This window comes from Myotis yumanensis, unplaced genomic scaffold, assembly GCF_028538775.1.
Source record: "Myotis yumanensis isolate MYYU_CA2020_CCGP unplaced genomic scaffold, mMyoYum1.0.hap1 SCAF_14, whole genome shotgun sequence".
In the NCBI taxonomy this organism is placed as follows: Eukaryota; Metazoa; Chordata; class Mammalia; order Chiroptera; family Vespertilionidae; genus Myotis; species Myotis yumanensis.
The window spans coordinates 10,864,978-10,882,309 of NW_027223765.1; the positions used below are offsets into that span (position 1 = coordinate 10,864,978).

Genomic DNA, 17,332 nt, shown 5'->3' on the forward strand with positions numbered 1-17,332 from the left:
AAAAAGCGGATGTGTTGGAAGCGGGCCAATAGCCACAAGTGAATTTTCAAGACGCCAGAGAATCTGTAAGCAGTGTACCAAACGGCATGTCTTTTCTAGAGAAAGTGGGTGAAATTTGCATTTTCATTGGTTTCCAATCTGCTTAAAGAGTAACTTCATATTTTCAAAGCCTTTTTATGCGGTTGGAAATAATGGATCATTAAAATATTCTTAGATTCCCATGGATTATAAGGAAATGGGGACCATACATCACAGGCAGTAGATATCACCCCTCTTTTCATAGGACTGTGATGTGACATATTCCAGCTTGATCCAAATCTCACAGACGGGATCATTAGCTTTGCTGATCAATATTCTTCTAAAGATAATAATGGACTTTGAGAAGCTAGAGGTATGCATATCTGATTGAAATATGCGCCAAATTGTACAGAAGATACAGAGAACATTTTTAGGTTTTACTTCAATTTTACTTACTAAGCTTTTTCTTTTATTTCATGAAAATGGAAGGAGGTAAATGGACCCAAAGATAATAAAAATGACGTAGCTCATCTGTGATAGGAACTCTGTCAAGTGAGGGGAGGAAGTGGAACAGAAAACTCACAAAACAAAACCCACTTGGTGCCCTGCTGTCCTTTGTTAATATTTCCTTATAAACATTCTCTCTGTTCTCAGGGCCTTAGGACCGGTTTTTAGAAACAAGGACCATCTTAAAAAAAGACAAGGTTGCGAGCAGGAAGTCTCAAACACTCACCAATGGCCAGGTGACTTTAGTTCTTAAAGTCCTTTGAAATTTAAGAAAGCCAGCGGAGCGAGCCTGGAGGAAAAGTACCCTTTTCTGCTAGAAAGAGGAATTTTTCCATCCCCGATTGTCTCCCTCTCAATCTCCAAATTCAACGTCATTCTTTTCCCGTTGGATTCTGGTTAATGATACCCATCTCTGACCAAGCCTGCCTAAATAGTATTTAGCAACTGTAAATGTACCAAGGATGTGACAGTAATCTCAGGTGTAGCTAATTTGGAATGTTTATTATCAGAAACATATGAGTTGGTTCTTACCTCAGCAGACAGGGTGCGTCAGAAGGAAGTTCTCCATGTGGGGGTGATCATAACTAATTCTGCTTCAGTGGCCCCTCTCCCCGTTAACGCTGCACCTCCCTGGGAGGAATCCAGACTTCCCCTAAATGCCAGTGTGGGTGGCCCTTTCTCTGCAAAGGAGGTGTCCACCACTATTCCTGGGTGCAAGTTAGGGTGCTGCAGTTTACACCCTTCCCTCTGGCATAGCTGTTTCTAGAACATCGTGTAGTTTCTCTAGACTTGTGCTATATCCCCTGGCTAATAAGGCAGCCTAAGGTTTTCTTAAGTGCTTCTACTTCTCCACCAGCACAAGTCATCATCCTAAATCAAGATCTGAGCGTGTTAAAAGAGGGAATTTAAGCCCTGGCAGGTGAGGTTCACTTTGTTGAGAGTGGTCCGGTGCATCAAAAGGTCACGGGTTCAAGCCCCAGTCAGGGCACATGCTCAGGATTGTGGGCAGGATCCCTAGTAAAGCTTTCTTTCTTTATTTTGCCTGTCCTACAACAGAGATGAATCCTAATATTCACAAAAGAACTAACATATTAATGTATGTATTAGGTATTAAGTGTATAAAGAGGACTGTGTATATCCTTAGTTTCAAAATGAATGCTAGAGGCACATTTAATAGAGTAGTGATACAGTGGGACCTTGACTTATGAGTTTAATTCATTCCGAGACCGAGCTCGTTAAGGAGCTCGTTAACTCAAATTACTCTATCAACTCACTGCAAAAAATCTGCCGAGAGACAGCCGGTATATCAAAAAACTCGTTAGTCGGGACACTTGTAAGTCAAGGCCCCACTGTATAGGTATGATCCCTCTGTTTTAATGGAGCTTCTAACCTAGCTCACAACTTAAAAATATATAATTTATATTATAGTTACAAAATTATAATTATATTACATAATTGGCTAGGACAATATTATAATATTATATATAATTTTATATATATACATATATAAAATTACCCATAGCCCACAAAAGATCTTGACTTAAGTAGTTCATTATAATTGGAAGCAATCTCTTATTTTTCTTTAGAAATAAAATCTGTTCTTGAAAAAAATACTGTTTGAAATAGCATGATGGATAGTAATAGCTAAAAATCAAGAACTCAAATAGAGTTATCAATGATTTGTTTCCAGTGTTGGGAATGTATACACAATTGCAACCTGTCAGAGAAATTTTAACTCTGTAATTCACCGAAGTTGATTTGGGAATGTTAAATCAGTGTGCTTCTAAAGTTAGCCCTTGAGAAAATAAAAACAACCAGAAAATCAAAGGGAGACCGCTAAAGGATTGTATCAAAGTAATGGTCTCCCAGTCCTGGATCTCACATTATCCAATATGGCTTCCACACTAGCTCTGTAAAAAGCTTTACAAAGAGATAACTGAACATATTTCATTTCATGAACAGAGATAGTTTACACTAATACACTTATATTTAACATTGATTTCTACCACATAATCTGAAAACACAGTTTTAGAAAAGTAAACCATACCAACCGAAAGAGCTGTCTTTTCTTATAGGTCTCATTGCATATGTTACTGTCTTCCAAGAGCCTACTGGAAATGAAAAACATGATTTTTATGATATAAAACCTGAAGGTAATAAACGGAAGTGTACTCTAGTATAACACACCTGTCTTGCAAATCAATCCCATATACTGTTTTATTTGTGTGACATTTAATTTAGCCATAATAAATTAATGTCAGCGTGATTTTTCCCTAACCTAGGATTCAAACACTGATGTTAGTAAGGGAAAGGGAAGATGTGAGGAAATAGAGGAAATAAAAGAGAAGAAAAGTAATTGATATAGATGTAACAGATATTTAATTAAATATATTAGTTGTGACTTTTTCTTGAGTAATATTTAAGTTATTCCTTATTTCTTGAGCATAGTGAAATATTAACATTCCATAAGAGATATATTTATTTTTGTAAGGAATCCATTCCATTAAATTTTTGCTTTATGGGAACATCAAGACTTATTCATATATGCAATGTATGTATGTCACCAATTATTGTATTGATGAATACAATCTAATTTGAATAAAAGGGACACAGTGTATTAGCAGTATGTTTGTACAAAACCCAACTAAATGAATAAAATTATAGAATAAAGTAGGAGAGAATGATTGGTTAGAAAGCTAGGGAATAAGATTTCCCACTAAACTAAATTATAAATGCTCACTTAATCTTTTTGGTAAGGATATAAAATTTTGGAATTACAGTGGGGCCTTGACTTATGAGTTTAATTCGTTCCGAGACCGAGCTCGTTAAGGAACTCGTTAACTCAAATTACTCTGTCAACTCAATGCAAAAAATCAGCCCAGAGACAGCTGGTATCTCAAAAAACGCATTAGTTGGGACACTCGTAAGTCAAGGCCCCACTGATTTCAGAACTATCCCTAAGATGTTAATGCTTGTGGATTCTTAACTATACTGTAAATAAGAAATACTAGTCTGAATCTGCATGAATTTTAAAGTTGTTTTTGAATGCTCATGTAGACTTGTTTTCTAAGTTCATCTTTTCTTCCAAAATAAGATTATTCAATTGAGGGACTTAGTTATTTGAAGATTTCTAATTGCTAATATAAACGATGGCATTCCCCCCCCCCCCCCCCAATCATTTCTAATGCCCAGTTCAAACTTTCTGTAAGTCTTGGAATTTAATCAAACAGTCTGCATTTTAGTCAATTTTATAGGGGCCACCCATTAAGCTGACACCTGAAATAAAATTAACCGCTACTTTTAAAATAAAAGTAACCGCCACTTTTAAAATAACCATATTTCCATTCCAAGTTACCCATTAATAACAGCAAATATGGAATTCTTAATTCTCCTTAAAAATCTGCAATTAAATTAATGGAGCATTTTAATACCTATGTCAGTTTAAAACTATTTTTAAAAGGTATAAGCTAAATTTGAAAAATTTCTGCTCTTCTGCTCAAGATTTTATATAAATTTTGTAACCTATTCATTTCATAGCAACCACCTCCTCTTACTTACTCCCAAGCCAAGTGTACTGCTAAATCCAAATTAGTTTAGATAAGATTCCCAAGTTAGGCCTTTCATAAAGACTGGTAGGTTATTTAGAATGAGAAACATAAAACAATAGTGTTTTAATTATTATTTATAGAGCTATATATAATAATGGAGCAAAGAAGTAGTTATTAATACCAAATATACAAGTGCTTTTAGCAGCCTTGTGAATAAGCCAATGAAACTGCAAGTTCCTGTACGGTCTCAATATTTATACTTTTCCATGCCTGGCGAAACCAGTAGCAATTACAACTGTTGGAAGAACCAGAAATTGAGACTTTAAATAGCGAAAACATTTAAACTCATGTTTGGAGGTAACTGAGAGAATATTTTTTTCTCCATGAAATAATGTTTAGACATGCTAAGTAACATATATGTGTACATATATAGGTGTGTATGCATAGATATATGTATTTGTTGATACATATATTTAAGCACACGCTTATATATGCAATGTATATCTCTATGAATATACAGGACACACATGACACACTTTGTTCCTCTAAAGACACGAAAAAAGCAAATTCCATTTTACCTGTTTTCCACAAAAAGGCTTTCCTGGGAGCAAACTGACTGAAAAATAAAGAAAGGATTGTATCAGAGGTTCTGGATATGCTGAAGGGATCCCAAATCCTTGCCTGATTTAAAAACTAATTTCCCCCTCCAAGGGGAAAATTTTTAAGAAGACATATGTACCATTTTTAGAAAAAAAAAAAAAAAAGGAAATAAAAAAGGAAAAAAATAGGTTAGAGTCAGAGCAGACACCATTCTCATGCAGCACACAGTACTTTTCCATCAGAGCACCTCCAGGTTTCATATAGATTGAGCCCGTTCAGCGTCAAGGTCAGAAGAGAGACGTGGACTGAACTGCCTGCCGGAGAAACCTGGGACCCTCGGATCCCGAGAGCGGGCTCCTCTGGGGCTGGGGAGATGCAGCCGCCAAGAACCCCAGTGGATGACAGGTTCAAATCAGGGCAGAGTGTGCACGCTTGGCACGATCCACCCAGGAGGGGAGAGCGCAAAGCCACGATCCTGCAGTTATCACCGGCAACGATACACTCTCACGATATAAACAGATTGACAGCAAGGCTCTTACAACTGAAGAGATGCCATCAATCAATCTTAAGGGGGAGGGGGGAGCAGAAGACAAATGAAAATAAGATGAAGCTAATTAAAAAAAAATGTCACCCTCCATGGAAGATTTCTTAGTTTTTCACACAGAAAACCAAATGACTTTCGTCTTAGCTTCTCGTGTTTATACACAATGGAGCGAAAATAAAATTCCATGATCATTACATGAGAGGGAAAGGCAGATCAAATTAAATTTCAGCAACAGAAAAAGAGAAGTCCAAACAAAAGCTGGTGCACTGGTCCTATAATATAGTGACTGTGTTTAGGAATGAACAGAAAACCATTTTCAAATGGTTGAGTTTCTAAACATAAACATATCCACCATACTTCAGTGTCCATTTTCTAAATGATGGATAAGTGACCTGCTAAAGGAATAAATAGAGGTTTAACAGGTCCATTTTAAGAGAGAATAAAACTAAAAAATAATAGTGACCTTTCAATATCAAATGCTTGAATTCGAAGATGCTAGTCAGAGTGGCGAGCAGGATATTGGTTTCTCGGTACTTTTTACTGGGAAATCATATCCTTCCACTAAAACCAAAGGGCTAACTTTGGGCGTAATGTTTCCTCAGTGATCTGAGCACCCCGGTGAGGGCATCTTTAGAACCACTCCTCGAAGTCAAGTGTGCCCAAACCTTATTTAACAAAAGGCAAAAACTTTAGTCAATTTCCAAAAAAACCTTTTCAGAAAATATCTGGGTTTTTTTTTGTTGTTGTTGTTGTTTTAATTTGGATTTTATAAAGGGAAACAAATACAAATGGTGTGCCACTGACATTATTCCTATGATGGTGTGTTTACAGTCCAGGAACTATCTTGCTGTCTTTACGTCCTTTAGTTTGGTTTTGCTACTGGCTTGAGTCAAGTCATGGGAAGGGGAAGAAAGTGAGATTGTCTCCGAGATACATTATGAATTCCGTTCTTTACTACAGCTCAGCTCTGGCTGGGAAGAAGTCAGTTGCATTTACAATGTTCTGGCTGGGTTTCGAAATTACTGAAACTCTACCACTACTTGGAAGGAGTTGATCAAAGACGTTCTGACCTCTTCACACGCCTGAATCTAATGGCATTTTGGGAAAAGTTAAGCAGCCTGAACTCTTTGAATTAAAAAAAAATAATAAAGCACCTACAAGTTAATAATACCTTTCCTTAAAACATATCCCAAGAGTACTTTTTCTGATTTTTGTGGAAAGGTCATAAAAATCATCTCATCATCCCTCCACCACATTTTCATAAATAACGCAGAAATGGCTATGGGCCGTGATTCAGTAGCTGATGCATATAAACTTTCAAAAATAAGTAGTATTAATAACTTGCACATTTTAATAGCAGGGAAAGGTAAAATTGTCACAGGGATTAATGCAGCATTCGAAGCTGTCACGTACTCTCAGATATAAAGGGCTCATTTTTTTTAAGGAGAAAATGATTTTGCCTAATGGGTTGCAGATTTCTCTCCCACATCCCACCCCCAATCCAGGTGGCACCATGTGCCCTTATCAGTTCTCGCAGAGGAGGAATCCCAGAACATGAAAGCAAGCCAGGATGCGCTCCGCCCCGAGGCCCTGTTTACACATCAATATCCTTCAGAAATCACTCTCCAGACAAAACATGTCTTTTTCAAATATATTGCTTTCTCAAATGAACCTTCCCCAAACTAGCAGCATTGCACAGGATTCATCAAGAAGCCAGCTGAAGGAAATACAAGTTATACTTCAAACATGTCTGACTACCAAAATACACTTACGTATTATTATTTGAGAACTAAATTGTTCTGTGTTCTGATTTACAACAATTGAGTTCTCAAATAATGAATACATTTGCCTCAAGGTGCCAAAGTTCTCAAGCTGCATTTGAAAATCGTTTTCTAGAAAATCCCAGAGTAACCTGGATATTCTGATGGTGCACCTATGTACAAAAAGCACACACACACACACACACACACACACAAGATACACACACACCTTAGACATCACAATACATTTCATCTGTAAACTATCAAGAATGCATCAAATTTTAAAATCTATTTGAATTTTGCTGACATGCAAATACCAGGAAATGTTTCTCTAGAATTCTCCATTGCGACTTCAAGTAGGAGAAAAAAAGGCTCTTAAGTATATAAATAGATCAACTTGTTTGAATGACTCCACTACTTAATAATTAGCAAGGAAAACTGGCTTTATTAGCTGTTTTTAAATTATGAGAGCACTATATTAAAGACCAGCTAAGAAAGAGATTAGATGTCTATGACTTAGTTTCCTTATGCTGGGTTCTTTGCATTTGTTTTATAATTGATTTCATAGAGTTTAATTATTATCCGTGGACCTCAACAGTCTGGGGAGCAGTCACGATCCTTTGGGAACCTGGAATTGCAGAGATGAAGGGTTACTTAAAGTGTCCTGTCTTTGTATAAGTGATAGGAGGATTTGTTACTATATGTAGGGTGTCCCCCCAAAATGTATACACACTTAACAGCTGATAGCTCAATTGATGTTTCTTTCTTTTCAGTATTAATGAATGAATAATTATTCAAAGTATGTATACGTTTTTGGGTGACATCCATGTATTCAAGAAAGTTCATATTACTGTTATGTCCTTGAGTTTGTGTTAACAGAGGAGGAACAGTAATATCCTGTTAATGCAGGGTAACCCCCAGTGACCCCCACTCTTGGTATTCACTACCTTGTGTAGTATATTTCTCTCCTGGGACCAGGGCCGGAGTATGGGTTCAACAGAATACAACAGAAGGGGAGGCATGTCACTTTCAGGATTAGGTTATAAAAGACTGTGTCTTCCATTTCAGGCCAACTCTTTCCTCTTGGGTCACCTGCACTGGGGGAAGCTAGTTGCCATGTCTCACAGACACTCAACAGCCTATGGAGAGGCCCGCATCATAAACATTGAGATCTCCAGCCTGTAACCTGCTAGGAACTGAAGCCTTGCAGCATGTGAGTGAGTCTGGAAGCACCTACCCACTCATCGAGCCTGCAGATGACTGCAGCCCAGCTGACAGCCTGACCTTAACCTCGTGAAAGACCTTGAGCCAGAACCACTCAGCTAAACCACTTCCAGACTCCTGACACCATGGAAACCCTGAGATAAGAATTATTGTTTTTGTTTTAAGCTGAAAAATGTGGGGAATATTTTTTGTGCAGCAATAAAAAGCTAATCCAGGGAACGTTGGTGGTATGACTGCATTGTCTCCGTAGAGCTATCAGATGGGGGAGGAAGAGTGGCCCTTAGCCTTTACAGCAGTGGTTCTCAACCTTCTGGCCCTTTAAATACAGTTCCTCATGTTGTGACCCAACCATAAAATTATTTTGTTGCTACTTCATAACTGTCATGTTGCTACTGTTATGAATTGTAATGTAAATCTCTGATATGCAGGATGGTCTTAGGCGACCCCTGTGAAAGGGGTCACGACCCACAGGTTGAGAACCGCTGCTTTACAGGATGGTGAAAGTTATAAGAATCAAATAAACACTAGAGACCTTTTCCTTAGAAAAATGCACATCTGCTCATGAACATAGCATTTTGCAGATGATTTCTGGGACTTTAATCTCCGAAGCCCGTCTATGAACCTACTCTGAGTGCAAGATGCCAAGTGAAAAACCTCTGCCCTAAGAGATCAGGTGAAGAGCAGTGTCAGAAACAAGGCTGACTTAGGAAAGCCAGACATGCTGGCCACCAGAGCTCCCGTCAAAGGAGGTCACACCGCTACTCTCGCAGAGAGAAGAAGCCATGGCCAAGGAGGATGGCCAATGATCGCATGGAATGGGCTGGCTCAGCAATAGCTTGCCATTGAAGCTCTCTCACATGTGAGTCTGCTGTTATTTTTTTAAAATGTCAATGCAGCATGTGGCCATAGAGGCCTTACCCAGGTAACTGCCACGATATTTTGAATTTAAAGGTCCACAGCTTGCGTCTATAGATGCTTTATGGTGTACAAATGGTTAAACAGCAACACTTGCCTCCAATCTTTAACCAGGGACTCTGGTCCTTTACAATTAATCTGCTTAATAGGGTCGTAGGGAAGTCATGCTGACCCTTTGACCCCGTAATGACCTCTTCCTAGATGCGAAGGACAGGAAGGCATCAGCGATGCTCTTTTCTGTCACCTGGCTCTTGCGTGTCTGGCAATGTGGCACAACTTTGGGGAGAAAACATGCATAATGTTGCTTATACGATGTCTGGGTGATTGGTATTTGCTTTTCAATTAGTATTTACTTTTGAATAGAAGTGTAAAGAGGGAAAGTGTGTGTGTGTGTGTGTGTGTGTGTGTGTGAGAGAGAGAGAGAGAGAGAGAGAGAGAGAGAGAGAGAGAGAGAGAAAATGAACTGGTTTTCAGAAAAGTGTCTCTCCATTAAGGTCACCTGACAAGAGCATGCCACCTCCAGGCCACAGGAGGCCTCCTTACACTAGCAGGACTAGCACAGATCCTCTCATTACTTCATTCTGGTACCCAGCAAACAAAACTGAAGGCCTTCCAGGTGTCAGGCTGCACCAACCATAACTCTGACCATAATAACAATCTAGTCCACACATGTACAGAATCTTCTAGTATTGTACCCAAACATCATCCAGCTATGGCTACCTCCATCTCCGTCTCTCCCACTCTCCTCATTCTAGGGTTCCAAGCCAGAGTATTCACTCATCACAATTTGATTGTGAGATATCCAAGAAAGGCAGAGGGGACCTGGGAGAGATGCCAGAAACCTGTATAAAGGTGAAGGGAATGGACAGCTAGTGTTGCTTCCTCTGCAGCTTCATGCTAAATGACCCAGCACCGGCTGGAGGTCCCGGAACTGGCTTGGGTTAGAACCCACTGAGGACAGCAGGCCTCCTTCAGGCTGAGCACGGAAACCTAGGTCACTAAGCTGGCCCTGCAAGAGCCTCCAGGAGCAAATGGCAACAGGGGGTTAGATGCCCCACCTGACTCAGTAGATCCGGAGGTGTTGGCCCAGTCTACACAACGGAGCCCACACCTCTACTTCTGCAGACAGCAGACCCAACATGATAGGAGGCTGCCAGATGATGTGATGGGATGGAATGGCTTTGGCAATTGCTTGCTTTTATCATTTTCTTACATTTAAATCCAGTCCTTTTTTTTTTTGGTACCTATTAATTTTTACCTAATTTAATTGCATTTTATTTTGACCAGAGTGAGTAACAGAGTTTAAAAAATCCCCACCACATCTTATTTGTGGAAATTTGAACAAAAGAGGTTGTTTTGTCATCATTCCCTTGAACTGTTTACAAAACTAGTTTGATCTGAAATTGAGGGGGGGGGAATGAGTATCACTATTTAACTTTGCTATAATAAAAGGCCAGTGCTTGCTAAGAATGCAGAAAAAAGAAAGATAGAAAAGGGAAAGTTCTGTGCGTGTGTGTGATCAGCATACTCTGCTTTCTTTTAACTCTACTGCACAGTATTAATATCAAAAAGACAGCATGGTGACATCTATCTCCTGGCCAATATGGCGTGAAGGCATCTCTTCAAACCTGGCACCTTGTCTCTGTACTCAAGGCCTATTGAACTGACCAAAATTATACCGCAGTTCCCACACCAGGCACATCCTAGGAACACACGTGAACCCCTGGCTCCTTTTCCATCACTTCCCTGAACCCGGGCCTCTTCCAGAAACACCTGGAGTTTGCTGCAGTTCGATGTGTTCCCTGGCTCCAGCTTCCTTCGTCCCTGCCAGCTCGCTGTCTGGGGAATGAGGCTGCCTTACTGCTGATGGAAGGACCGCACTAAAGAGGCAATTAAAACAACTACTCACATCGTGTGCAAATATTCTGTCCCTCACTCTCTGATACTCCTCTTCTCTCTCTTCAATTGATTTACTTCGTCTGTCATCTCTAAATGGATGCATTCTGTTTTGCTGAACAGAAAAAAGAAATCAGGAGGGTTATCCAAGTCGAGTTGTTAGAAGTCTGCGGTTTAGCAACTGTCAGCGGAGGATAACAAATGTTCACTTAAACAAATGGAGCATGAAAAGTCTCACTCCTTCTGGTCCCTGAGGAAGCTGTGGGGGGTGGGCGGGGCATGTGTGCCGTGTGCGCATGACAAGCAATGCCAGGGCATGTTCTCTGGTTGCCTCCTTGCTGGATGCAAGTAGCACAGGTGTTTCTGAAACGGAAGTCCCTGGATGTGCCTCAGGTGTTCAGCCAGCTCAGCTATGTGACAGTTCACCAGTGATGGGCTCTGTCTCCTTTGCTAACCTGTGTGGTTTTGACTTCTCAGAAGGAGGCAAAGTGTCGGTAAAAATGGAAGTGATGGCTAGATCAAGGTAGCTCAGGGAAGAAATGGCTTTGGAAACTTGGGGACTGGAGAAACCCAGCAAGGGAGTCAAGAAATAATGGGTGGGAAGGAAGATGTGGGCACTATTTCTCTAGATCCTATTTTATTTTTTTATTCACTCGATGACTGATTCTGGGAATTGCATCTGGCATAGGAAGCAGGAATTAAATTTGAAATGTGCTTGTTGATCGGGGTCAATATCAAGACATCTAAGGTACCACTCAAAGAACCCAGCATAAGGACTGCTCTTCTTCATCTGAACCACAATCTGCATCTCACCTACCCTCCCATCTTCATCTTGCCATTCCTCACCAAATGCTCTGCCCTAGCCACGTTCATCCATCCATTCAACGAATCCCCACTCGCTACACGACGCAGGCACATGTTTCAGAGTCAACTCGAGCCACAGAGGAGCTCGGAGGTGGGTGGTGGTGTCGGTGGTGGTGGGAGGAAATGAGATACAAATGATGAACAGCTTTCTTTCTTTCTTTCTTTTTTTTTTTTTTAAAGTGCATCGGAGACGCACATACTGCCTTCCAGTGACTCACCGAGAGTAATTAAAATAATAACTTGAGTGAGATGCTTATTATCTTGCCCTTAAGGGTTTTAAAGCAAAGTCATTTTCAAAAAAATCTATTCTGATTGTCAGAGACACAAAGTGTAATGGCATTTACATGACTTTCTACTGTTCTTTTTTGCATGTGAAACTTGTTTTCTTTTGCCATTTGCTTAGTGTTCTCCCTAAATAGCTCTGGATCCCACACCATCTGGAGAAGAGATTTAGTAAAACATCTCCACCCTTATCCAGGTACCATGAGTCAGGCTACCTACAACAACACAATGTTTTATCACAAGCGAAATACACACACACACACACACAGAGAAAGAATTGTGCTACAGTTCATGCCAAACAAGCAGACAATTTACACAGACAATAAAACATGGGCAGGAGGAGGGTTTGGGGACTAAAACATGAACTTGGTTCTTTGCTGTGAAGACTGATTGTAGGGTAGTTGCAAAATCCACCTGTCCTCACCATAACAAGGTTTGTTCTTTACGGCTACACCGGGTGATCAGCGGTCCGTTTTGATAATCCAGCTCAATTTGTGCACAACTGAAGGACAAAGCTGTAGGGAGTGGAAGGACTGCCATAGTTACACAGACATCTGCACACGCGACTGACAGAGCTTTTCCCAACAGCTTGGAGCCTGTGGCATCCCAACCCCCAACACATGCAGCAGGAACTGCGCCAAGCACCACCCATGCAGCCCAACACAGAGCCATGGCTAAAGCAACCAGGACGTGGGTTTCTGGCTCCCCATTGAATGCCAAAGGGGGAGGCAAGGCGGGCAAGGAGGTTGGAGAGAGGACGGTAGTATCAGAGGTGGGGGGTAGGGGGTAGGGGAGGCTAGGGAGAGGGTGAAAGGGGCCACAGAGGGACGACAAGAACATCAGTCAGCCCACCTTCAAAAACAACGTCAGCCACTCTCAAACTTGAGAACCAACCTGATTGTCTTCTTTATCAATACTAGAGTTATCTCGCTTCAAGATAAACCGCTTCTGGGATTCTTCACCTTTTTCATCTTTTAAATGTTCACAAAACCTTTGCTCTGGTCTGCCAGCAAAGTAAAACATATCAATAAAAAAGTTTTGCCTCCTGTTTAAAGTTATTTCTTAGTGTTCTTTTTTTTCCCCCACAGTGGCATTCAACTTTAAAAGAAAAAGTTAACACGCGGTTTTGATACTAGAATCTCTGGCAATATACAGGTAGGTAATGATATGTCCTTTCACAGGTGTTGTTAGAATCCCTTTGGATAGTTTGAATTCGGAGTCTCGTTTGCTGCATGCTGCTCACCATGGCTGAAGTTGAAAAACTATTGTAAAGGCTTGCACATATGAAGTGTGTAGATGTCCCTAGATGTGGATCGCCATTACTTTTGAATTAAATCAAGGCCGTGCCCACATTCTAGAACAAATTTACTGTTTAGAACTTGGGAGTAACACATTAATTCATCAACGTTCGGAAACTAGGAGAGACAATTCCCAGCATATCCTTCTGTTAAAGAATTTTTAAATCTGAACTGAGAGAAGATCATTTATAAATTATTGCCTTCTTTCTCCACCGATAACTGTTCTAGAATCTGGCTCCAGGAGGCTCTGACATCCTTGACCAAGTCTTGTAAATCCGTTCAGTAATTGGAGAAACTGGAAATATTTAGTTTAAACAGCTTAATGACTGATTAGCAAGGGGAAAATGCTCCAAGCAGTTAAACCTTATTGATCAGTCAATTGATTTTTTTTTCGGTCCTCTTAATCATTTTGTATTATTACAGGAAAGCGCTCCACTTCCTTGTTAATTTCCCACAATCGTCACTGCACTTCTCAACGAATGACTTGGGCTTGGGTTCCTCCCCAGAGGAAGTGCTGGAATATTTGTCCTGGGCTTAGAAACAGTTGTTATTTATGACTCTCATTAAAGTGTCCCTGTCATATCTGATGGATTACTTCCGAAGCTCAGTGGGTTTTCTATCCCTACTGGGTTCATTATGCCTTCAGTCATTAGGAAGCCACTTCAACGTATCTGTTGTTTAATATGGGTGACCAGTGATTAAGGGCATGCCACCGTGTCCTTATAGATCCAAAAATAAGTCAATAGCACTTAGAAAACAATGAGTTCATTGAAGTGTATAATTCAAACACTGGTGGGGCTCATCCTTTCCTTAAATGCATATACATAAATTATACTAATAGTGGTGAACAGATACTAACAGAAAACTGGAATAATACCACTTATAGCTTCTAGAACTTTGTATAATGTTTGCAAAATTTTACATTCTTTTTCAACCCTTGCAATACAACTTTGATGTATGAGGAGCAAGTATATTTTGCCTCTTTTACAGATAAATAAACCATCCCTCAGTGACATTTTGGCTCCAAGTTTATAGACTTGTCCACTGAGCCGCAGGCGTTGGTCTATTCACATCCTTGCAGAGCTATGATGCAGTCCCTCTCTGATAATGCTGCACACAGTCGGCCAGGGGCCTTCAACCTCACAATGAAAACAAAAACCCTGCATCACATCATCTTAAAGATCAATGTAAACGTTTTCCACCATAATTACAATGTAGTGAAACATAACTAACAATCTGGATGAGCAAATGTGACAATGCTCTAACCAACTGAACTACCTGGCCAGGGCTAAATCTTCTTTTTTACATACTTAATCCTTAGTGCCTAGAACCGTGCCTGGCATATGGGAGGCATTTGGTTAAATAACTAAATGAATAGATGTATGCATGAATAAAAATTTAGTCCAGCTGTATATAAATCAATGCAACTAAAGGAAAAGATCAACGGGTCACTGAATAAGATATGCCGTCATACATTGTAAAACTATAAAACAAAACAGAAGAGAGTCTGGTTAGTAGGAGCATAAGTTTAAATTATAAGAAGATCATTATAAGAAGATCTTTATAAGATCATTATAAGATCTTTTTAAGATCGTTATAAGAAGATCATTAAAAATCATAACCATGTTTCACTTTAAGGGGACCTAAAATAATCATGTTATTAAGTTTTTAAAAATTTGAGGGTATCTTTGGAAGAGAGGTGGAAATAAGAATCTTAGCTTTTCTAGTTTCGGAATTCCTCAGCAGTGGTTCTCAACCTTCTGGCCCTTTAAATACAGTTCCCATGTTGTGACCCAACCATAAAATTATTTTCGTTGCTACTTCATAACTGTAATGTTGCTACTGTTATGAATCATAATGTAAATATCTGATATGCAGGATAGTCTTAGGCGACCCCTGTGAAAGGGTCGTTCGACCGCCAAAGGGGTTGAGACCCACAGGTTGAGAACCGCTGGTTTAGAGTGTCATATCTAGGAGAGAGCTATTCAGACACTATTTTTGAAATTTCATCTGCGTTTCTTTGTAAGGCTGATTTATTTGTTTTTCACAGCAGTACATAGTTAGGTAAAATGCTCCATCACACAATTAAAGGGTAGTCAAAGGAGTTTGTTCTAATCAACAATGTAATAGAGCAAGAATATTTCTTACTCTGATATAAATTATGCAAAGCACATTTTCCATAACTGCTTTTCAAATGGCTTGTTTACATTTTTTCAACATTAGAACCCAACATCCAAAATTATTAATCCACTTCACGGTTTTCCAAAAATATTTTCAGAGATTATGAAGTAGCCATCTGAAGTATGCGTAAAGGAAATAAAATAAACCTAGTAAGATTTTTCCAGGTCGGTTTTATAGAGAACAATCCATGACTCTAAAAGCTAAAGAGCAATTTGAGGATGAAAACTATAATACATAGCTGAAGTATTGCATGTGATTAAACTAGAAATTACTGATAATGTACCATTCTTTATGCCTTTCAAAAATCCTTTTTATCACTAATTTAACATCAGAGCAATATTATTTCTTAGCCATAAAGTGAATGAAACCAAAACAATATATGTACCTTTTTTAAAAAATGGGAATAAATTACTTTGAATGTATCAATATAAGGATGTATATCCTTAGAAAAACTCCTCAAGGATGCAAAATGTCATGGTCTTTATGAAGATATTGATAACTAGAGTTTACTACTTATCTCATGGGCATGTGTTACAGGTGCTTAAATTTCTTTTTTCTAGTGGATTTTAGTCCATGAGTTATTATTTCTAGCTTTCTCTGTATCATCATCAAAAAGCAGAAAATATTAATTTAATATTTTTTCTTGATGAAAAAAAATCTTCCCTTTAAATGTAAAACAAGGTTTTCCCACAATTCATAGCATGCATCCACTTGTGAAATTCCTTGTTCATGCATGGTGGATAGCACTGGCATCCCCAACCAAACCTTTCAAAAATTAGAATTAACTCACCCTAGCTGGGTTCGCTCAGTGGTTAGAGTGCCTGCCTGTGGACTGAAGGGTCCTGGGTTCATCTCAGTCAAGGGCACGTACCTGGATTGCAGGCTTGATCCCTAGCCCTGATCTGGTCACGTGTAGGAGGCAACCAATGGATGTGTCTCTCTCATAGCCATCGATGTTTCTCTCTTTATCTCTCCTCCCTTCCACTCTCTCTAAAGATCAATGGAAAAATATCCTCGAATGAGGAGTAACAAAAAAAAATTAGAATTAACTCCTCATTGTTCCTTATTAGACAGCTCATGAATTGAAAAGAAGTGTGGCTGAGTGAAATACTATGTAAGTCAATCAATCAATTAATTCTTCTAGTCAATTAATTCCAATTACAGTTAGAGTTCTTCTCTTTGAGTTTAAAATAGATGAGCAGTTCTTATAATTATTTTAAAAATCTTTTTGTTCTAGAAGTATTTTCAATGGTTTGCTCTCACTGCCAGTTTCTTGAGGCCAAATTTATTACCTTTTTTTCCAAATTTATTACTTTTTTTCCTGTCTTCTCCCTCCCTCTACACACAAATGAAGAATTCAATTCTGTGACATATGGAGGTGTACAAAGACTTTGAATTTCATACTGAATAATTGAAAGATGGTCATCAACATGCATAAATATCTTAATAAAGAAAGGTTGCTGCACACAACAGGATAAAGATTGTGGTGGTGCAAGACATCTATCAAAAAGACTTAAAGCCAAACATATTAGAGGAATCTAAGTTTCCCTTAATGCTTTAAATTTTTCAATTAAAATATTTACAACTGATTTTTTTCTTTAAAAAACAAAACCCAGCCATTCTTCTTTAAGTATTTCATAATCTCCACTATTATTTTTGTCATTTTATACCATTTTGGTCTCGTTAAGTGAGTCT

General features: G+C 39.1%; 1 protein-coding gene across 18 annotated transcripts in view; it reads right to left on the reverse strand.

The window, feature by feature from the left end:
* Window positions 1–17,332, reverse strand: part of ARPP21 (cAMP regulated phosphoprotein 21) — a 143,556-nt gene that overhangs the window by 66,295 nt on the left and 59,929 nt on the right. For 12 of the 18 annotated variants that reach the window (XM_070391746.1, XM_070391748.1, XM_070391738.1 and 9 more), the window contains exons 10-13: window positions 13,053–13,161; window positions 11,026–11,127; window positions 4,652–4,689; window positions 2,577–2,636 (exon numbers count right to left, since the gene is read on the reverse strand). In XM_070391746.1, the coding sequence (XP_070247847.1) occupies window positions 2,577–2,636; window positions 4,652–4,689; window positions 11,026–11,127; window positions 13,053–13,161 (309 nt within the window). The other 6 variants (XM_070391752.1, XM_070391750.1, XM_070391753.1 and 3 more) reach the window with 6 other exon arrangements.